Here is a 20769-nt window from a genome sequence, read left to right on the forward strand (position 1 = left end):
GCCGCCAGATCCAGCGCCGCGTTCAAATGGCGTCCGGCCTGCGGCCAAACGAGTTCGACGCCTTCCTTCGCCAGGGCCTACGGTGGATTCCTTGGCCTACTGACGATTGGCTGGGGACTAATGACTATCCCACAATCCTATGGGAGTATGAACTTCCCCAATGAGGGGGGCGGAGAAACTCCTACTATAAATAAGCTGGCCAGTTCAGGAACCAGCATGGAAGGAGAAGGTAGCAAGGGAAGTTACTGCTACTGTTATGTATATATTGTTATAGTAAATAAACGTTATTATTTTGTATCCTTAAAACTCGTGCTGGATTCTTCGGGGCCTTTACAAAACCCACCTAACCTGCACATCTTTGGACTGCGGAAGGAAACCGGAGCACCCGGAGGAAACCCACGCAGACACGGGGAGAACGTGCAGACTCCGCACAGTCACCCGAGGCCGGAATCGAACCCGGGACCTTGGCGCTGTGAGGGGGCAGTGCTAACCCACTGTGCCACCGTGCTTTTAACTTGTTTTTCTTTATTCTTTCACGGGATGTGGGCCGTCGCTGGGCGAGGCCAGCATTTGTTGCCCATCCCTATTCACCCTTGAGCCGAGTGTCTCGCTCGGCCATTTCAGAGAGGAGCAGTTAAGAGTCAACCACATTGCTGTGTGGGGTCTGGAGTCACATGTAGACCAGACTGGGATAAGAACGGCAGGTTTCCTTCCCTAAAGGGAGGGGACATGAAATGAAATGAAAATCACTTATTGTCACAAGTAGGCTTCAAATGAAGTTACTGTGAAACTTCCGGTGACGGCGGGTGGGAGGCAGCCGCGCGTTGGAAGGCTCCCATTCGGGAACGGCATTTTCGGGGAGTAACGCCCGGTCCTAGGGCCAGCGACGGCAGTAAAAGTCGGGAGATAGCGCAAGGAGAAGAAGGATGTCAAAAACACCAAAAAAACAGCCGGGAAAAAAGCGGCTGAAAGTCCGTTGGAGAGGGGAAAGGTCACCGCGGGGTCACCAGGAAAATGGAGGCTGGAGCACCAGGGGAGGCCGCACTGCTTACGGCTGAAGAACTAACTAAGGTGATGGCTGCGGAATTCCAAAAGCAGTTGGCGCAGATTGAGAAATGTATGGAGATGGTGAGGAAGGAGATAAGGGAGGTTTTGAATGTGCTGGTGGAGGAGGCGATTTCCCCGGTGAAGACGGCGGTGGCGAGCGCAGTGGCGGAGGTGCGAGAGCAAGGGGAGGCGCTGAAGGAAGTGGAGGAGACGGTATTGCAGCACGGTGATCAACTTGCCTCGATGGGGAAGGAGATGCGGAACGTGATGGATACTAACAAGGATCTGCGAGGAAAAATGGAAGACCTGGAAAACAGATCCAGGCGACAGAATTTGAGGATTGTGGGGCTGCCCGAAGGAGTTGAATGACCAAAGCCGACTGAGTATTTTGCCGCAATGCTGGTGAAACTATTGGGGGAGAGGGAGGATCCCTCCCGATATGAACTGGATCGGGCTCATCGGTCATGGAGGCCTGTACCAAAGGCGAGTGAGCCGCCAAGAGCAGTGACTCTGCTTCCGTAGGTACAGGGTGAAGGAGAAGGTCCTGTGCTGGGCCAAGCAGAAGCGGGTGGTGCAGTGGGCTGGAGCTGGTATACGTGTATACCAGGACTTTACGGTGGAGCTGGCGAGGAGGCGGGCTGCCTTCAACCGGGTGAAGAGGGCACTGTACATTGGCAAGGTGCGGTGCGGCATTGTATATCCAGCGAAGCTGAGGGTGACTTACAAGCTCAGGGACTTTTATTTTGGAACGTCGGAAGCAGCGGAGGAGTTTGCGAAGGCAGAAGGGCTGTGGCAGAACTGACAAATTGAGAAATGGCCATGTGCCGATGTAACCTCATGACTGTATTTTCTTCTTTTTTGTATCACTGCGCACGGGTGTAGAGGCTAAAGGAGCCAATGTTGTATATATTTGGACAAGGGAAGGGACGGGACTTTCACTAGAAAGGAGGGCTCTTTGGGGTGTAGGTGGATATGCGGGGTTTGTGTGCTAAAAGGGGATTGGGCTTTCCTAGGGCCGGGCAAGAGGGAAAGGGACCCGGGCGGGGGCCTCCACGCTGGCCGGTTTAAGCCGGCCAGTGAACGGGAGTGAGGTGGGGGGAGGGGCTGCGGCCATCGGAGCCTGGCAGAACAGGGTCCGAGTGGTCTAGCCGGGGTGGAAGGTTGGGGGGAAGGAACCGAGGTTGGGAGGAGGAGTTTTACAAGAGGCAGTGGACGGGAGGAGCTGGAGACCTGGGGGGGGGGGGGGCGGGGAGCTGTGTAAGATTAAGGGTGACTACTGCGTCCCACCTACTACCCCCCATCCGCCCCACAATAGGTCTCAGCAGTCTCTCTTTATAAATGCTCTTGGTACTAAATTTAAATAACACCCTCCACCCACGAATCTTAACAATATAATTAACATACTATTAACAATCAATGTCCACGTACCACTTTGCCCAGGAAAATGGTACTTCCAGCTGCCAGGGTGCAGATGACGCCAATGAGTTTCGCTACGAAGGTCCTGAAGGTGAAGAACTCGTCCAGCACCACACCTCGCAAGGTAACCTTCAGCTCTGGAATGCCAGACCCTGGTACGGCAACAGGAAACAGTCAAACAAAAACAGAATCCAGTCTCACAGAAAGAAGTAGCAACATTGGCACTGTGTACACAAAACAGTCCGTTATCCCGATAAGTATCTAAAAGGTCGGGAGGAAAATACATTCTTAATAATAATCTTTATTGTCACAGGTAGGCTTACATTGACACTGCAATGAAGTTACTGTGAAAAGCCCCTAGTCACCTCACTCCGGCGCCTGTTCGGGTACACAGGGGGAGAATTCAGAATGTCCAAATTACCTAACAGCACGTCTTTCGGGGCTTGTGGGAGGAAACCGGAGCACCCGGAGGAAACCCACGCAGACACGGGGAGAACATGCAGACTCCGCACAGACAGTGACCCAAGCCCGGGAATCGAACCCGGGACCCTGGAGCTGTGAGGCAACAGTGCTAGCCACTGTGCAACCGTGCTGCCCAAGCTCAGTACGGCCAGACACAAATTGAAATCTCTTCTTTGGTTTATGGAAGCACTTTTGCTGAATTAATAGTCCAGCGGTTCCTGACCTCTTCCTTTATGCGGACCGTGGATCGCCATCACGAACCTTTACGGCCCACAATGTACACAAACGTTTTAAACAGATTTTACAGAGCCTACTGCTGACGGGTATATCAACGGGTATTAAAAACGTAGCTATTTCTAATCTTTTGCAATGCACACTCACAAATACATTGCGGATTATATTGCACAGAGATGTTTGTGAAGCAAATTACACTGCGGATACTAATGTAACGTCGATTTTGCTAGGTACAATTGGATATATTTTTCCACTGACCACCTGCAATACTCTGGCCAACCACCAGGTTGGAACCACTGTAATAGACTACAATTCGGGCTGGATTCTCTGTAGCCCGCGCTGAAATTGTGTCCGGTGATCAGGTTGCGAATGGATTTCCATGCCAGAATCTGGGTCAGCGTCGGTTACACGCCGGTCTGCGATGAACCGCCCCCTCCAAACTGGCTTCATCGTGACGCGCACCGCGCGCCGTTTCAATGCCGTTGCCGCATCATCAGCCGGCCCGCCGCGATTCTCCGCACCCCCCCCCCCCCCAATGGGCTGAGTTCCCGACGCGGCGGGCCACGTGTAGACCCAACCCTGCGGGAACCCGGCGTGGTCGCTGTGGACTGTGTCCAGCGCCGCCACACTCGGCCGGGATCCGTGCCGTAGGGTGGGGTGGGGGGGGGGGCGCGTCTACCGCAAGGGCTGGGGGGACTGGTGGGGGGTGGCCGTGGGATGGGCTGTGGGTTCGTGGTTGGTGGGTTGGGGTCGCGCTCGTCCGCCGCCATGTTGTGCGGCGCGACCGGTTCAGGTCATCAGCCGTGCGCATGCGCAGCACGGGACCTGGCCATTCTCCGGCCGTTCCCGACGAGGTCTGCGGGAGTTTCAGTCGGTGCCGGTGCTAGCCCCTCACTGGTGCCGGAATCGGTGAGGGTGTCACCCCGATTCTTCGGTCGTGAAACACCACGGGTCCCACACCGGCATCGGCACTCGGCCGCAGAAACGGAGAATCCTGCCGATATCGATTATCTCAAAGACCTGTTGCACTGGTTCATCAGGTGACGTGCGATAGTGGGCGCGAGAGGGAGGCGTGGTGCTCCTGGACCAGTAATCCAGGGGGGGGGGGGGTTTGAATCCCAACAGGTCAGTTAATGACTCTGGGATTAAGAAGCCAGTCTCGGCGATGGCAACAAGGATAACCCTCATCGATTGTCAGACAAATCCATCTGGTTCACTAAAGTCCGCTTTAGGGAAGGAAATCTGCTCTCCTTACCCCGGTCTGGCCTACATGTGACTTTGTCCTGGGTGGTGTCGAGCTTCTTGAGTGTTGTTGGAGCTGCGCTCATCCAGGCAAGTGGAGAGTATTCCATCCCACTCCTGACCTGTGCCTTGTTGAGATTGTGGGCGGGTTTTGCAGAGTAAGGAGATGAGTAGCACGGTAGCATTGTGGATAGCACAATTGCTTCACAGCTCCAAGGTCCCAGGTTCGATTCCGGCTTGGGTCACTGTCTGTGTGGAGTCTGCACATCCTCCCTGTGTGTGTGCGTGGGTTTCCTCCGGGTGCTCCGGTTTCCTCCCACAGTCCAAAGATGTGCTGGTTAGGTGGATTGGCCGTGATAAATTGCCCTTAGTGTCCAAAATTGCCCTTAGTGTTGGGTGGGGTTACTGGGTTATGGGGATAGAGTGGAGGTGTTGACCTTGGGTAGGGTGCTCTTTCTAAGAGCCGGTGCAGACTCGATGGGCCGAATGGCCTCCTTCTGCCCTGTAAATTCTATGATAATTCTATGAAAGTTACTTGTCACATTCTTCAGATTGAAACAGCTATATTTTCAGGCAGAAAGATTTAGAAGTTAAACTGCAATAGCTGTTCAACATGGATCCTTTATTTTCACTTCCTAGCCTCAAATGCACAAAGTGCACAATGCAATTTTCAATGCACTATATTACACACTCCAGGATTCCCAGTCTCTGGCCTGTTCTGGTAGCCACAGCATTTATATGGCTGGGTCCAGTTCAGTTTCTGATCAATGGTAACCCCCAGGATGTTGATTGTGGGCGATTCAGCGATGGTAATGCCATTGAATGTCAAGGGGCGATGGTTAGATCGTCTCTTGTGGGAGATGGTCATTGCCTGGCACTTGTGTGGCGCGAATGTAACTTGCCACTTGTCAGCCCGAGCCTGGATATGGTCCAGGTCTTGCTGCATTTGTACGAATACCACGACACCACACAACCCTGTCATGGTAACCACGACACCACACAACCCTGTCATGGTAATCTCTGCAAGACGTGCCAGATCATCGACATAGATACCACTATTACACGTGAGAACACCACCCACCAGGTACGCGGTACATACTTGTGCGACTCGGCCAACATTGTCTACCTCATACGCTGCAGGAAAGGATGTCCCGAAGCGTGGTACATTGGCGAGACCATGCAGACGCTGCGACAACGAATGAACGGACATCGCGCAACAATCACCAGGCAGGAATGTTCCCTTCCAGTCGGGGAACACTTCAGCAGTCAAGGGCATTCAGCCTCTGATCTCCGGGTAAGCGTTCTCCAAGGCGGCCTTCAGGACCCGCGACAACGCAGAATCGCCGAGCAGAAACTTATAGCCAAGTTCCGCACACATGAGTGCGGCCTCAACCGGGACCTGGGATTCATGTCGCATTACATTCATCCCCCACCATCTGGCCTGCGAAATCCTACCAACTGTCCTGGCTTGAGACAATTCACACCTCTTTAACCTGGGGTTACCCCACCTCTGGATCTGTAAAGATTTAATCACCTGCTAATGCTCGCATTCCAAGCATTGTCTGGCATCTTTGAATTTGTCTATATATGTGTTTCTGGAACAGACCTCTTCATTCACCTGAGGAAGGAGCAGCGCTCCGAAAGCTAGTGACATCGAAACAAACCTGTTGGACTTTAACCTGGTGTTGTAAGACTTCGTACTGTGCTCACCCCAGTCCAACGCCGGCATTCCACATCATTGCTGCATTTGGACATGGACTGATTCAGTATCTGAGGAGTCGCGAACGGTGCTGAACATTGTGCAGTCATCCGCAAACACCCCCACCTCTGACCTCATGATGGAAGGGAGGTCATTGATGAAGCAGCTGAAGATGGTTGAGGCTGGGGCACTACCGTGAGGAACTCCCGCAGTGATGTCCTGGAGCTGAGATGATTGACCTCCAACAACGACAACCATCTTCCTTTGTATTAGATATGACTCCAACCAGTGAAGAGTTTCCCCCCTGATTCCCATTGGCTCCAGTTTAGCTAGGGCTCCTTGATGCCACACTCGGTCAAATGCTGCCTCGATGGCAAGGCCGGTTATTCTAACCTCACCTCTTGAGTTCAGCTCCTTTGTCCAGGTTTGAACCAAGGCTGCAATGAGGAGCTGAGTGACCCTGGCGGAACCCAAACTGAGCGTCCGTGAGCAGGTTATTGCTGAGTAAGTGCCGCTTGGTAGCGCTGCTGATGACTCCTTGCTGAGGATCAAAAGGAGGCAACTGGGGTGGTAATTGGCCACGTTGCATCTGTCCTGATTTTTGTGGGCAAAACACATCTGGGCAGTTGTCCACATTGCCAGTCGGATTCCAGAGTTGTCATACCTGGCCCAAAGGAAGATGGCCAATTATCTCAGTCCCAGGACATTTTTGCAGTTCAGCAATGACCTCCCTTCCATCATTAGATCAGTAGTGGGGTTGTTTGCAAATGGTTACAAAGCTTTAGCTTTGTCAGTTTGGTACGATTTCCGTAGAGACTGAATACATTTAAAAGTAAGTTCCACCTTTCAGTTAATAGCTGAAAGGATGACACAACAAGATTTCACATTTTAAGACTTTTACTGTAACAAAAGACGAAAGAACTCCTGACCAAACAATATCTCTGTAAGAAATTTGTATTTTAAACCACAAAACAGAACATTCATCTTTTCCTTTTCTCACAACCAAAAACACACTTCATAGATATATTTTACACTGTTCTTTAAGTGGACATTCAATTCTCCTGGTCCCGATTCAAAGCAATTCTTACGTCCCAAGCATTAACGTTTGTTCTTTTCCTTTCTCAACCTGGGACGTTTTAATCTCAGAACTGTCTTTTGCAGTGAGATTGATTCCCGGGATATTCCTCCTTGAGAGAAAGTTAGGTGAATCTTCCAACCTTATCTATTCCAAGCTCTCGCCCGTGTCCTGCTTGTTGAGTCACGGCATCTTGCTGCCTATAGCTGCTCTTCCTCTTCTAGATCCCAGCAGTCTAACCTTGCCTGTGAGCTTTCTGGGATATCTTACACCTTCCCCTCTCAAAGACTGCCATGGCAATGTGAATCACACAGGCCTTGTATCCAAGTAGAAATGATGATTAGCAGTCTATCCAATGTGGAAGTTTCAGTCTCTGTGAAGGAGATTCAATCACACCCCTCATTCAATCCCTGGTCTATGCTAAGTTAACTGGTTATGCTCCAATACTGAGAATTAATTCGCAGGTGATAGAGTTACTGGGTATTAATTCCCAGGTGACAGAGTATCAATCTTCTCCCATCTATCGCTAATGTTTTTCTCGGCAGGCTGTGAGGTCGGCACCAGGTAGGTTTTGTGCAACTTCCGGAACTGTTAGTTACACAATAGCATTGAACGAACAGGGACTTCAAGGGAATTTTCTGCACATGGGAAAGATGTGGCAAGGTGGAGGGAAGGGAAGAGGTGGGATGACGGGATCCCCCTGCTCCTAATGGCAGAACAGAGAGAAAGGATGCCATGCGCCAAAGGCTAGAGGTGGAAGGGCTGGAGAAAGTTGCAAAGGTCAGATGGGACAAGACCACGGTGAGCTTGAGATGTACGAAGTCAATAAGCAATGGATGATCCCATTAATGTTTTTGTTTATGCAAACTCCTCGCCAATAGGAGCCAACTCCCCACCTGTGTCGGGCCCACTTGGCCATCTTTCACTTGTAAGTTCAGGAGCTGAGTGTCAGAGAGCTATTCAACCAGAGTGATCATCGCCAACATCATCAGTTTCTATCCACATAACACCTTGTAGCCATCTGGGATGGCCACTTACAATAAGGAACAGAGAAGGTCGCAAAGGATAGTGGGAAAAATGGACAATACAAGATTCAGGCCAGCTCAGAGCCTGAATGTATATTTGCGAGTGAGGAATCCAGACGGTATCGAAACCCCCAACCGATTATAATTTGATGGCCCATCTCCGCCAGACAAAGGACTGATACTTGAGCGACCGATACAATCCCAGACATTCCGGCGCCACTCCCTGTACTCGGGAAGCGTAAACAACAGGGTCAATGACCGCTTAGGACACGCCCGGCCATCCAGGCACCCGCCCCTTTATTGGTTCGAATCGATCACAGTGATCAGGAATCACCCAATTAATGGGGTCCAAACTGAAAGACCGCCCAAAAGAGCGTGAAAACCCCCAAGTATAAGAAGAGAGACCGCCATGTGTTCGATCTCTCTTGGACCTGGCACCCCGGCCACGTCTACCTCCAATCGCAGCAGCAGAAGCAAGTTCAATGCCCACTACCAGACGGATGAGCCCAGCTGAGCAGCAGTTACTTCTCCATACCGATAGATCCAGATTCGAACCGCGGCCACTGTTCCTCTGACCTAAGCCGGGTGCCTGAAGTTAAGTACAGGTTGTCTTAGTTGATAGGTGTAATTTAACGAGTAGTGTTTATGTTGCATGATAATTGTGTGTAAATAAAGTACCCTTGACCTTGAACTAACTAACTGGTGTCTGGCTCTTTGACCGATAGCCGGTTGAACCTTGTGGTGGTATCATTCGATACCTGGCGACTCTGAGCAATACAATATCGATACCTAGAGCAAGGAGGGCAACTCAATATTTACAGTCGGTAAAAAAGGCAACAGCCTTTAGAAAATGAAATGTCCCAAGGTGCTTCACTGGAGTGATTTTAAAACAAAATATCACAGCCGGCCACATGAAGAGATGTTAAATCAGACTGCCCAAGGTTTGGTTTTAAGGAGTGTCTTACAGGAAGAAAGTGAGGTTGCGAGGTGGAGGGGTTTGGGGAGGGGATCGCAGAGCTTGGAACCCAGGCAGCTGAAGGATTGGCCACCAAACAGCGCAGCGATTAAAATTGATAATGGCGGAGAGGCAAGACTTGGAGGCAAGATACCTCATAGAATCACAGAGGGCAGAAGAGGCCCTTCAGCCCATCCACTTTGCGAAAAAACCCACCTGTCCTATCCACCTAATCTCATGTACCAACACTGGGCCCATAGTCTGGAATGTTAAGACAGGCCAGGTGTTCATCCAGGTACATTGTAAAGGATGTGAGGCATCCAGCCTCGACCACCCTCCCAGGCAGTTCCAGACCGTCTCTGGGTAAAAAAGGTTTTTCCTCAAATCCCCCCTAAACATCTTGCCCCTCACCTTGAACTTGTGTCCCCCTCGTGACTGACCTTTCAACTCAGGGGAACAGCTGCTCCCTATCCACCCTGTCCGTGCCCCTCATAATCTTGTCCACCTCGATCAGGCCGCCCCTCAGTCTTCTCTGCTCCAGCGAAAACAACCCAAGCCTATCCAACCTCTCTTCATAACTGAAATGTTCCATCCCAGGCAACATCCTGGTGAATCTCCTCTGCACCCCCTCCAGTGCAATCACATCCTTCCTATAATGTGGCGGCCAGAATTGCACACAGTGCTCCCGCTGTGGCCTCACCAATGTTCAGTACAACTCCAACATGACCTCCCTGCTTTTGTAATCTATGCCTCGATTGATAAAGGTAACTGTCCCATTTGCCTTTTCACCACCTTATTAACCTGCCCTTCTGCCTTCAGAGATCTATGGACAAACACTCTAACGTCCCTTTGTTCCTGGGAACTTCCCGGCGTCAGGCCATTCATTCAATACTTCCTGGTCACATTGCTCCTTCCAAAGTGGATCACCTCACACTTTTCAGGGTTAAATTCCACCTGCCACCTTTCTGCCCATTTGACCATCCTGTCTGTATCTCCCTGTCACCCAAGACACTCAACGTCACTGTTAACCACCCGGACAATCTTTGTGTTATCCGCAAACTTACTGATTCCCCCCCCCCCACATAGTCATCTCTGCCGTTTATATAAATGACAAACAATAGGGGACCCAGCACAGATCCCTGTGGTACGCCCCTGGTCACTGGCTCCCAGTCACACTAGCAGCCGTCTATCATCACCCTCTGTCTCCTACAGCTAAGCCAATTCTGAATCCACCTTATCAAGTTCCCCTGTATCCCAGTGCATTTGCCTTCTTTGTAAATCCCCCATGTGGAACCTGGTCAAAGGTTTTGCTGAAATCCATGTAAACTACATCAACTGCACTACCCTCATCGACACACCTCCTCAAAAAATTCAATCAGATTTGTTAGGCATGCCAAAGCCACGCTGACTATCCCTGATCAAACCTTGCCTCTGCAAGTGGAGATAGATTCTTTCCTTCAGACTTTTCTCCAATAGTTTCCCGAACCACTAACGTGAGACTCACAGGTCTGTAATTCCCTGGCTTATCTCTACAACCCTTCTTAAAAAGTGGAACCACATTCGCAGTTCTCCAGTCCTCTGGCACTCCCACCACGGCCAGAGAGGGATTAAAAATTTGGGTCAGAGCCCCTGCAATCTCGGAGGGTTGTGGAGCTGGGGGAGATCACAGAGATAGGGAAGGGATAAGGGCATGGAGGGATTTAAAAACGTGGATGAGAGGTTTAACGATCAAGACTTTGTTCGACTAGAAGCCAGGGAGGGTTAGCAAGCACAAGAGGTGATGGGGGAAAGGGGACTCTCTACGAGCTAAGGTTTACGGGAGGTAGAATGTGAGGGTGAAGGTATAACACCCGCTTCTGCACTGCCCCACTGGCGGACCTGTCTGGGCATTGAACCTTAGAACATAGAACATACATGCAGAAGGAGGCCTACTCCACTGAGAAGTCTGCATCGACCCACTTAAGCCCTCACTTCCACCCTATCCCCGTAACCCAATAACCCCATCTAACCTTTTTGCTCACTAAGGGCAACTTATCACGGCCAATCCACCTAACCCGCACATCTTTGGACTGTGGGAGGAAACCGGAGCACCCGGAGGAAACCCACGCAGACACGGGGAGAACGTGCAAACTCCGCACAGACAGTGACCCAGCGGGGAATCGAACCCGGGACCCTGGCGCTGTGAAGCCACAGTGCTATCCACTTGTGCTACCCTGCTGCCCAAACCGTCCGAATAATTAAGCCCTTTGGCAAGAAGAAAACAATTTCCTGAGCGCACATCGAAACACGGATGACCATGCTGTGCTCACGCGATGCACAGTGACGCGGACGGCGGAGATGGGTGTGCGTACCTGCGGCCTGCGGCGAGATGTACTTGGCCACTCCAGCCGACACCATGGTGAGGATGACGTGGTAGAGTACCCAGGAGAAGTACTGCAGGTACCGGTAATTTTCCAGCATGTCGTAGACCCACAGGTTGGCTGGCACAGAGAGAAGAAGGAAGAAGTGAAAATCAATGACTTACTTTACATGAGACGTCGTCTGTTTGTAGTTACAGGCTCCCTACTACATGGAGATCTTTGCCTCGCCACCCTTGCATCCTTGTCCTCCCATCATCAACTATAGCGAGTGGGAGACTGCAGAATGCTGCGGTACAGAGGGATCTGGGCATTCTTGTACATTAATCACAAAAGGTTAGCAAGTAATTAGGAAGGCAAATGGAATGTGTGCACGCGCGGTTGTATGCTGATGACAGGCCTGGGTGAACGGCTGCCATATTTATAGGGGGCAATGTACAGCAGGACGTTGCACGGTCATGGCTGGCAGCTGCAGGAGAGAATGTTGTAAATTTCTTTGCTCTTTTTAAAATAAATTTAGAGTACCCAATTCATTTTTTTTTCCAATTAAGGGAATTTTGGCGGTCAATTTGCTGGTATCCATGGATATTGGTGGTTATCTTGTCGGTATCCATGGATATTGGTGACCACCTTGTCAGTCTCTGTGGATATTGGCAGCCATCTTGCCAGTATCCATGGATATCGGCGGCCATATTGCCAGTATCCATCAATATCAGTGGCCATCTTGCCAGTATCCATCAATATCGGCAGCCATCTTGCCAGTATCCATCAATATCGGTGGCCATCTTGCCAGTATCCATCAATATCGGCGGCCATCTTGCCAGTATCCATCAATATCGGTGGCCATCTTGCCAGTATCCATCAATATCGGTGGATATCTTGCCAGTATCCATCAATATCAGTGGATATCTTGCCATTATCCATCAATATCGGCGGCCACTTTGCCAGTATCCATCAATATCGGTGGCCATCTTGCCAGTATCCATCAATATCGGTGGCCATCTTGCCAGTATCCATGGACATTGGCGGCCATCTTGCCTCCGCCAATATCCATGGATACCGGCAAGCTGGCCGCTGATATTCATCTGCACATGTATAGAAATACCATGACGTCACTGCTGGAGCCTGGAGTGGCAGAAGAGGGAGGGAAAGATTTGCAGACAGGGAAGCTAAAATCCTTTCCTTGTGGGATATTTTGCTGCAGTCACGTTGCTGAGTGTTACTAAACTCTGCCTCATTGGCCATCTTGCTAGTATCCGTGGATATTGGCAGTAAATTTCACGCCTCTGTCTCTCCAGCTCTCCAGCTAACCCTTCTTTTTATTTTTTAAATTTAGAGTAGCCAATTCATTTTTCCAATGAAGGGGCAATTTAGCGTGGTCAATCCACTTACCCTGCACATCTTTGGGTTGTGGGGGCGAAACCCACGCAGACACGGGGAGAATGCGCAAGCTCCACACGGACAGTGACCCGGGGCCGGGATTGAACCTGGGACCTCGGCGCCGTGAGGCAGCAGTGCTAACCACTGTGCCACCGTGCTGCCCTCAGCTAACTCTTTTAACATCTTCATTCCTACTTCAGCGGTGCAAAACACTTCAATCTTTATCTGGTCTCCGACCCTCCCAAAATCCATCCTATGTACCCGATCTGTACAAAGGTGAATTGATCCCTCTGCTATGTATTAATCGCTCCCGGTTGATTTACCCCCCACTTGTTTGCTCCTTGAACAGAGGTTTAAAAAGAATTGCATTTCAATAGCACCTATCATGGTTCACAATCCAGTGAATTACTTTGTGGTGTAATCTAGAGATCTAGGGCGGGATTCTTCCCTAACCGGCAGGACGGGCCGTACCAGCGCCGAGGAGTGGCATGAACCACTCCGGTGTTGGGCCGCCCAGAAGGTGCGGAATCCTCCACACCATCAGGGGCTAGGCCGGCGCCGGCGGGGTTGGCACTGCACCAGCCAGCGCTGGCCGGCGCGGGTTGGCGCATGCGCGGAACGCCAGCGTGTACTGGCATCATCGCAGCACATGCACAGGGGGGTTCTTCACCACGCTGGCCATGGCGGACCGTTACAGCGACCGGTGCGGAGGGAAAGACTGCCCCCACGGCACAGGCCCGCCCGCAGATTGGTGGCCAGATCCCCCCACGCCCCCGGCGAGGACTCCGCAGTCCGCCCGCAGAGCCAGGTCCCGCCAGTAAGGACCTGGTCTAATTTACGCCGGCGGGACCGGCCGAAAACGGGGGGCCACTCGGCCCATCGCGGGCCGGAGAATCGCCGGGGGGGGGGGCGCTGCCAACGGTCCCCGACCGACGTGGCGCAATACCCGCCCCCGCCAAAAAAACGGCGCTGGAGAACCCAGCAGCCGGCGTCGGGGCGGGATTCACGCCGTCCCCCGGCGATTCTCCAACCCGGCGGGAGGGTGAAAGGTTATCGGGGGTGAAGGGTTATCGGCAGGAATGTGGGGTTAAGGTTACAATCAGATCGGCTCTGATCATATTGAATGGGAGAGCAGGATCGAGGGGACGAGTGGCCTCCTTCCTCTCCTAATTCATAAGTTTGTAGTCAGCGTTATGATGTCGGACAGTCAGCAGCCAGTTTATGCACAGCAAGCTTCCACAAACAGCAATGTGACAATGTCAAAGCTATCTGTTTATAATGATTGAGGGAAAGCTTCCACATTCCTCTTGGGACTAACGTGATGGAGCATTCCACATCCACCGGAGAGGGCAGCCAATGCATTAATGTCTCTTCCTCCAGTCAGAAATGGAGCACGTGCAACTTCTCACAGATTAAAATCACGCAGGTCCTCAAAAAGCACCCTTCTCCAAAAAAGTAATATGCACAGAATTAAACAATAAAGCAACAATTTATTTAAGTTTACTTCAGGCCATTTTAGAATAGGAGTCCTTAAATGTGGGTGGCACGGTGGCACGGTGGGTTAGCACTGCTGCCTCACTGCGCCAGGGACCCGGGTTTGATTCCGGCCTCGGGTGACTGTCTGTGTGGAGGTTGCACGTTCTCCCCCGTGTCTGCGTGGGTTTCCTCCGGGTGCTCCGGTTTCCTCCCACTGCCCACAGATGTGCAGGGTAGGTGGGTTGACCGTGATAAATTGCTCCTTAGCATCCAAAAAGGTTAGATGGGGTTACTGGGTTACAGGGATAGGGTGGAGGTGTGGGTGTAAGTAGGGTGCTCTTTCCAAGGGCCGGTGCAGACTCGATGGGCCAAACGGCCTCCATCTGCACTGTACATTCTATGATTGTATTGTCATGAGAATGTTGCTTTAAGAAATGTTTGGCTGCTCATGTTACTGCAGTGATGTCATAGAGTGGGTGGAGCTGAGCTCTGGTTCTGCTTTTTAGTTTCACTTTGAGAAAAGCTTGGGTGTGTCTGTCTTTTTGGTTTCGTTTTTCCGTGTGTTGCAGCTGAAGTCAGACAAAGCAGGTGTACTGTTGAGCTCTCTGCCATGAAGGGCTATCTCGTAATCATTTGGTGAATTCAGAAGAATTATAAATGTTTTCAGTATTGAATGTAAACTCTGATGTGTTTCTGTTTAAAGGTTTGTTAAGTCTTTTCGGTGTAAAAGGACAGCATACAGGTTACTTAGTGTTGTATTCTTTGGGGGTTGTATTTGATTTACTGGTTGCTAAGATGTTCACTGTTTGTCTTAGAAAGGTTAACTTGTGTTCATGGAATAAACATTGTTTTGCTTTAAAAAATACTTTTCCATTTCTGCTGTCCCACACCTGTAGAGTGGGCCGTGTGCTCCCCATACCACAATCTAGTAAAAGTTGTGGGTCAGGTGAACTCCATGATACACTTTGGGATTCTCTAAACCCTGACCCATAACAGTATTCAGCCATTTGTTTGTGACATAGCTTAAGGAGGCCGCTGCATCCACCTTTTATTTAATTTGTCTCTGTTATGACCCCAACGAGACCCAGGGGGAATGACCCGATTAATCGCCCCATGAGCCTCATGCAATACGGGCTCCCCCACTGAGGGGCGGAGGCCCGTTGGCGGGATAGTACCCAATTCTTTTTTTCCCAATTAAGGGGCAATTTAGCACGGCCAATCCACCTACCCTGGACAAATACAACACTACGTAACCTGCATGCTGTCCTACCCTGCACATCTTTGGGTTGTGGGGCTGAGACCCATGCAGACAAGGGGAGAATGTGCAAACTTAACACGGGCGGTGACCTGGGGCCGGGATCGAACTTGGGTCCTCGGTGCCGTGAGGCAGCAGTGCTAACCAATGCACCGCCGTGCCGCCCCAGTGGGATAGTTAACTCTGGTCATTAAAAGCCGGCTCAGATAGGGACCGAGCTGCAGAGTAGGGCTGGCTGGGACTGGGACTGTTACTTGTCTGCACTTTACTCTGGCAATAAACCAACTGTTTAACCCTCCTTTCCGGACTCCTCTGTGACTCCTACATTGGCGACGAGGATAAAGCAGAACTATCGGCGCTGCTGATCATTTAGGGCAAGGCCACCTCTCTTCGCGGTTGGCACCATTTTGAAAATGTCACTCTTTGTCAGACTCGATGCGGGTCTGGAGGGCTGGACTCAGTACGCGGAGCGTATGAACTATTTCTTCAAGGCAAACGCTATCGTTGGGGATGATCATCAGGCAGAAATTCTTCTGACCGCCTGTGGGGCCGTCACTTTCAGCGTCATAAAGAACCTGATGTACCCCACGGCCCCAGACTCCAAGACGTTCAAAGAGCAAGCGGCACTCGTGACAAACCACTACGACCCCAAGCCGTCGGTTATCGTACGATACGGCTGAGAGGACCCCAGGGAAGTCTATTACCGGGTTTTTTGGTGCGATTACGGAAATTGGCGGAGTTTTGCGACTCTGGTCCGTCCCTACCCGAGATGCTACGGGACCGCCATGTATGCGGAGTAAACAATATGGCGGCCCGGCGGAAACTGCTGACTGAGCCATTGTTGGATAGAAAAGGCCGTTGCGTTCTCCACCTCATGAGAGAGTGCGGGGAAAGGAGTTCAGGAGCTCCAAGGGATGTCAGGGATGGAGGTAAACAGCGTAGGACCCCCCCCCACCCCCATTCCGGAGCACCGCTTACGCTCCAATTAAACCCGAATTTGACCTGCGATTTACTATTTAGGAGGCCTAGTGGTGCAGTGGGTAGCTGCCCTGCCTCTGAGCAGGAAGCTACCAGTTCGAATCCCACCCCAGGACTCGATGGTCAGGGAAGGTGTGTTCAAATCGCCCCCAAAACAAGTTGAATGCGTCAATCTGGAAAATAATCCTTCCACTGCGCCAATGGCTGGCGGTAAGGGCAGTGGAGACTCCTCCTCAGCTGGGCTTGATGTGGAATGGCGTCGCTCAAGCTATAAGCCTCTGGCGACAGACCAGCAACCTGTCCCAGGAAACCTAGCTATGCAAGCTGACAATAGTCTGCCTTAATTCACCACTAGGCATGGAAAGAGGGTTGGAATTTTCCATCAAACCGTAATATCTATAATGTCAACAATATCTACAATTTAATATCAAATCAATGTGTTAATTAAAAGTAAGGCAGTTAGTATGTCTTTTAAGAAGGTGGATACCACCCTGTGAGTCAGTTTCACCTGAAGGTTATCCTTGATCTTGACCTCTCGTGTCCAGTACCACAGGAAATCGGCACGAACCTTAAAAATCGTGTGCGCAATAGGACCAAACTGATTATTAATATCACTAATCCGTGAGAATTGTGTTGCCACGTCCGGTCACTACACTTTAGGGAGGATAGGAACCCTCGGGGCCGAGGTCCCAGGTTCGATCCCGGCTCTGGGTCACTGTCCGTGTGGAGTTTGCACATTCTCCCCCGTGTCTGCGTGGGTCTCACCCCCACAACCCCAAGATGCGCCGGCTAGGTGGATTGGCCACGCTAAATTGCCCCTTAATTAGAATTTTTTTTTTTTTAAAGGAAGGATAGGAACATAGGAATTAGGAGCAGAAGTCGGTAATTTAGCCCGTCGAGCCTGCTCCACCATTCAATCAGATCATGGCCGATTTCTTCCTGGTATCAAATCCCCCCCCCCCTCCCGCCTGTTGCCCATACCCCTTTAACCCATTTTTCAAATCAGAAATATATCTATTACTTCTTGAAGCCATTTAATGTCTCAGATTCCACCGTACTATGGGGGCAGCGGGTTCCACAACTTCACCACCCTCTACGAGAAGTAGTTCCTCCTCATCTCAGTTCCAAATCTACCGCCTCTCAAACTATATCCATGACCTCTCGTTCCACATTGCCCCACAAGGAGGAACATTTGGTCCACGTTTACTTCATCAATCCCTCCTATAGTAGCACAGTGGTTAGCACAGTTGCTTCACAGCTCCAGGGTCCCAGGTTTGATTCCCGGCTTGGGTCTCTGTCTGTGCGGAGTCTGCAAAACCTCCCCGTGTCTGCGTGGGTTTCCTCCGGGTGCTCCCACAGTCCAAAGATGTGCAGGTTAGGTGGATTGGCCGTGATAAATTGCCCTTAGTGTCCAAAAAAAAGGTTAGTTGGGGTTCCGGGAATAGGGTGGAGGTATCAGCTTGGGTAGGGTGCTCTTTCCAAGGACCAGAGCAGACTCGATGGGCCGTATGGCCTCCTTCTGCACTGTAAATTCTACGATATGATTCTATAATATCTCGATCAAATCCCCCCTCATTCATATAAACCCCAATGAATATAATATAACAATAATAATCGCTTATTGTCACAAGTAGGCTTCAGTAAAGTTACTGTGAAAAGCCCCTAGTCGCCACATTCCCGCGCCTGTTCGGGGAGGCCGGTACGGGAATTGAACCCATGCTGCTGGCCTGGTTCTGCATTACAAGCCAGCTGTTTAGCCCACTGTGCTAAACCACAGGCTAAGCCCCAACTGTTCAATCTCTCCTCATATGTCCACCCTTTCATCCCTGGTATCCATCTGGTGACCCTCCTCTGAACTGCCTCCAATGCCACCACATCCTTCCTCAAATAAGGAGAGCAAAACTCCAGATGTGGTCTCACCAACACCCGAAACAAGGATGTCAATGCTTTGGAGGAGGCGCAGAACTGCAGACTTCAGTTAACATGGAGAGGCTGGGACAGATCTCCTTCGAGCGGAGAAGGTGAAGGGGAGAGTTAATAGAGGCGTTCAACATCATGAGGGGGTTCTGATGGAGAAACCATTTCTGTTCATGGTGTCTCAGAAGGACACAATTTTAAAATGATCGGCAAATGATAGAAAAAAGAACATAGAAATATACAGCACAGAACAAGCCCTTCGGCCCACGATGTTGTGCCAACGTTTTGTCCTGGATTAAGAACAAATTAATCTACACCCCATCATTCTACCGTGATCCATGTACCTATCCAATAGCCGCTTGATGGTCCCTAATGTTTCCGACTCAACTACTTCCACAGGCAGTGCATTCCATGCCCCCACTACTTTCTGGGTAAAGAAACTACCTCTGACATCCCCCCTATATATTCCACTATTCACCTTAAATTTATGTCCCCTTGTAATGGTTTGTTCCACCCGGGGAAAAAGTCTCTGACTGTCTACTGTATCTATTCCCCTGATCATCTTATATACCTCTATCAAGTCGCCCCTCATCCTTCTCCGTTCTAATGAGAAAAGGCCTAACACCCTCAACCTTTCCTAGTAAGACCTTCTCTCCATTCCAGGCAACATCCTGGTGAATCTCCTTTGCACCTTTTCCAAAGCTTCCACATCCTTCCCAAAATGAGGCGACCAGAACTGCACACAGTACTCCAAATGTGGGCTTACCAAAGTTTTGTACAGCTGCATCATCACCTCACGGCTCTTAAATTCAATCCCTCTGCTAATGAACGCTAACACACCATAGGCCTTCTTCACAGCTCTATCCACTTGAGTGGCAACTTTCAAAGATCTATGAACATAGACCCCAAGATCTCTCTGCTCCTCCACATTGCCAAGAACCCGTCCGTTAACCCTGTATTCCGCATTCATATTTGTCCTTCCAAAATGGACAACCTCACACTTTTCAGGGTTAAACTCCATCTGCCACTTCTCAGCCCAGCTCTGCAGCCGACAGCAGATAATCTCATCACGAAGTGGGTGAGATGGGGGGAATTTTTTTTTCTTAGTTGCCGTTATCAGGAAGATGCTGCCGGACAGGGAGGTGGAAGCACGTTCAAGAGGAACCTTCAAAAGGGGAAACGGATGAAACGAAGAAGGGAATTTGCAGGACGATTGAAAAAGTGCAAGTTCTGGGACTGATTGGATAACTTGTTCAAGGGGCCAACACGGGGAAGATGGGGCGAACGGTCGCCATTCTGTGCTGTGTGATTCAACGTCAGAGTGGGATTCACTTGTCCTCTAAAATCCTCCCGTTAACGTGAAGGTTTTATTGCCAAGCTGCCCGGGTTACGATGGAAGGTGATTAGGTGCATTAATTACATCAGGCGGAAAGTCTCTCGTTACCTCGTTGAAACTTTGAAGTGATGACGTCCAGGCTGAAACTGATGGTGGCCATGAACATGCCCAGCAGAAAAAGAAATATCCAATCCTCTCCGAACTTCAGAATCTGCTTGCGCACAGACAGAATGAACGCTGCAATTAAACAAGGCACATCAACGTCGGGCTGTACACCAGGAACCTTATCAATCTCCCCGTCAATTTCAATAGACCTCACCAACAAATCAGCTTAACAGATACCTCTTGAATCAATGTCATGATAAGCGCCTTCAGATCGGTGACCAGGTAACAGGGTATAACCTAATCGCAAAATAGCCCAAATTCCTCGCAGCACTTCAAACCCCAAACTGAGATTAGGTTCAGTGAACATTGAAGCCATCAGTCTACCAATTGACTCCATTCTTTTTATATTCATTTACAGGATGTGGGAGTCGCTGGCTAGGCCCAGCATTTATTGCCCATCCCTAGTTGCCCTTCAGGAAGTGGTGGTGAGTAGCCACAGTGGTACACCCACTGTGCTGTTAGGGAGGGAGTTCCAGGATTTTGCCCCAGCATCAGTGAAGGAGCGGCCGATATATTTCCCAGTCGGGGCGGTGAGTGACTCGGAGGGGAACCTCCAGGTGGTGGGGTTCCCAGGTATCTGCTGCTCTCGTCCTCCTAGATGGTAGAGGTCGTGGGTTTGGAAGGTGCTGCCTGAGGAACCTTGGTGAGTTGCTGCAGTGCATCTTGTAGATGGTACACACGGCTGCCACTGTGCGTCGGTGGTGGAGGGAGTGAATGTTTGAGGAAGGGGAGCAATCAAACGGGGCTGCT

The 20769-nt window shown here is 50.6% G+C and overlaps 1 protein-coding gene across 1 annotated transcript in view; it reads right to left on the reverse strand.

The window, feature by feature from the left end:
• LOC140404734 (chloride channel protein ClC-Kb-like) overlaps window positions 1-20769 on the reverse strand; it is a 143730-nt gene that overhangs the window by 89630 nt on the left and 33331 nt on the right. The window contains exons 2-4 of the mRNA XM_072493424.1: window positions 19963-20091; window positions 11507-11635; window positions 2476-2615 (exon numbers count right to left, since the gene is read on the reverse strand). Coding sequence (XP_072349525.1) covers window positions 2476-2615; window positions 11507-11635; window positions 19963-20091 — 398 coding nt within the window. The remainder of the gene's footprint in view (window positions 1-2475; window positions 2616-11506; window positions 11636-19962; window positions 20092-20769) is intronic.

Source organism: Scyliorhinus torazame, chromosome 31 (genome assembly GCF_047496885.1).
Source record: "Scyliorhinus torazame isolate Kashiwa2021f chromosome 31, sScyTor2.1, whole genome shotgun sequence".
Lineage (NCBI taxonomy): Eukaryota > Metazoa > Chordata > Chondrichthyes > Carcharhiniformes > Scyliorhinidae > Scyliorhinus > Scyliorhinus torazame.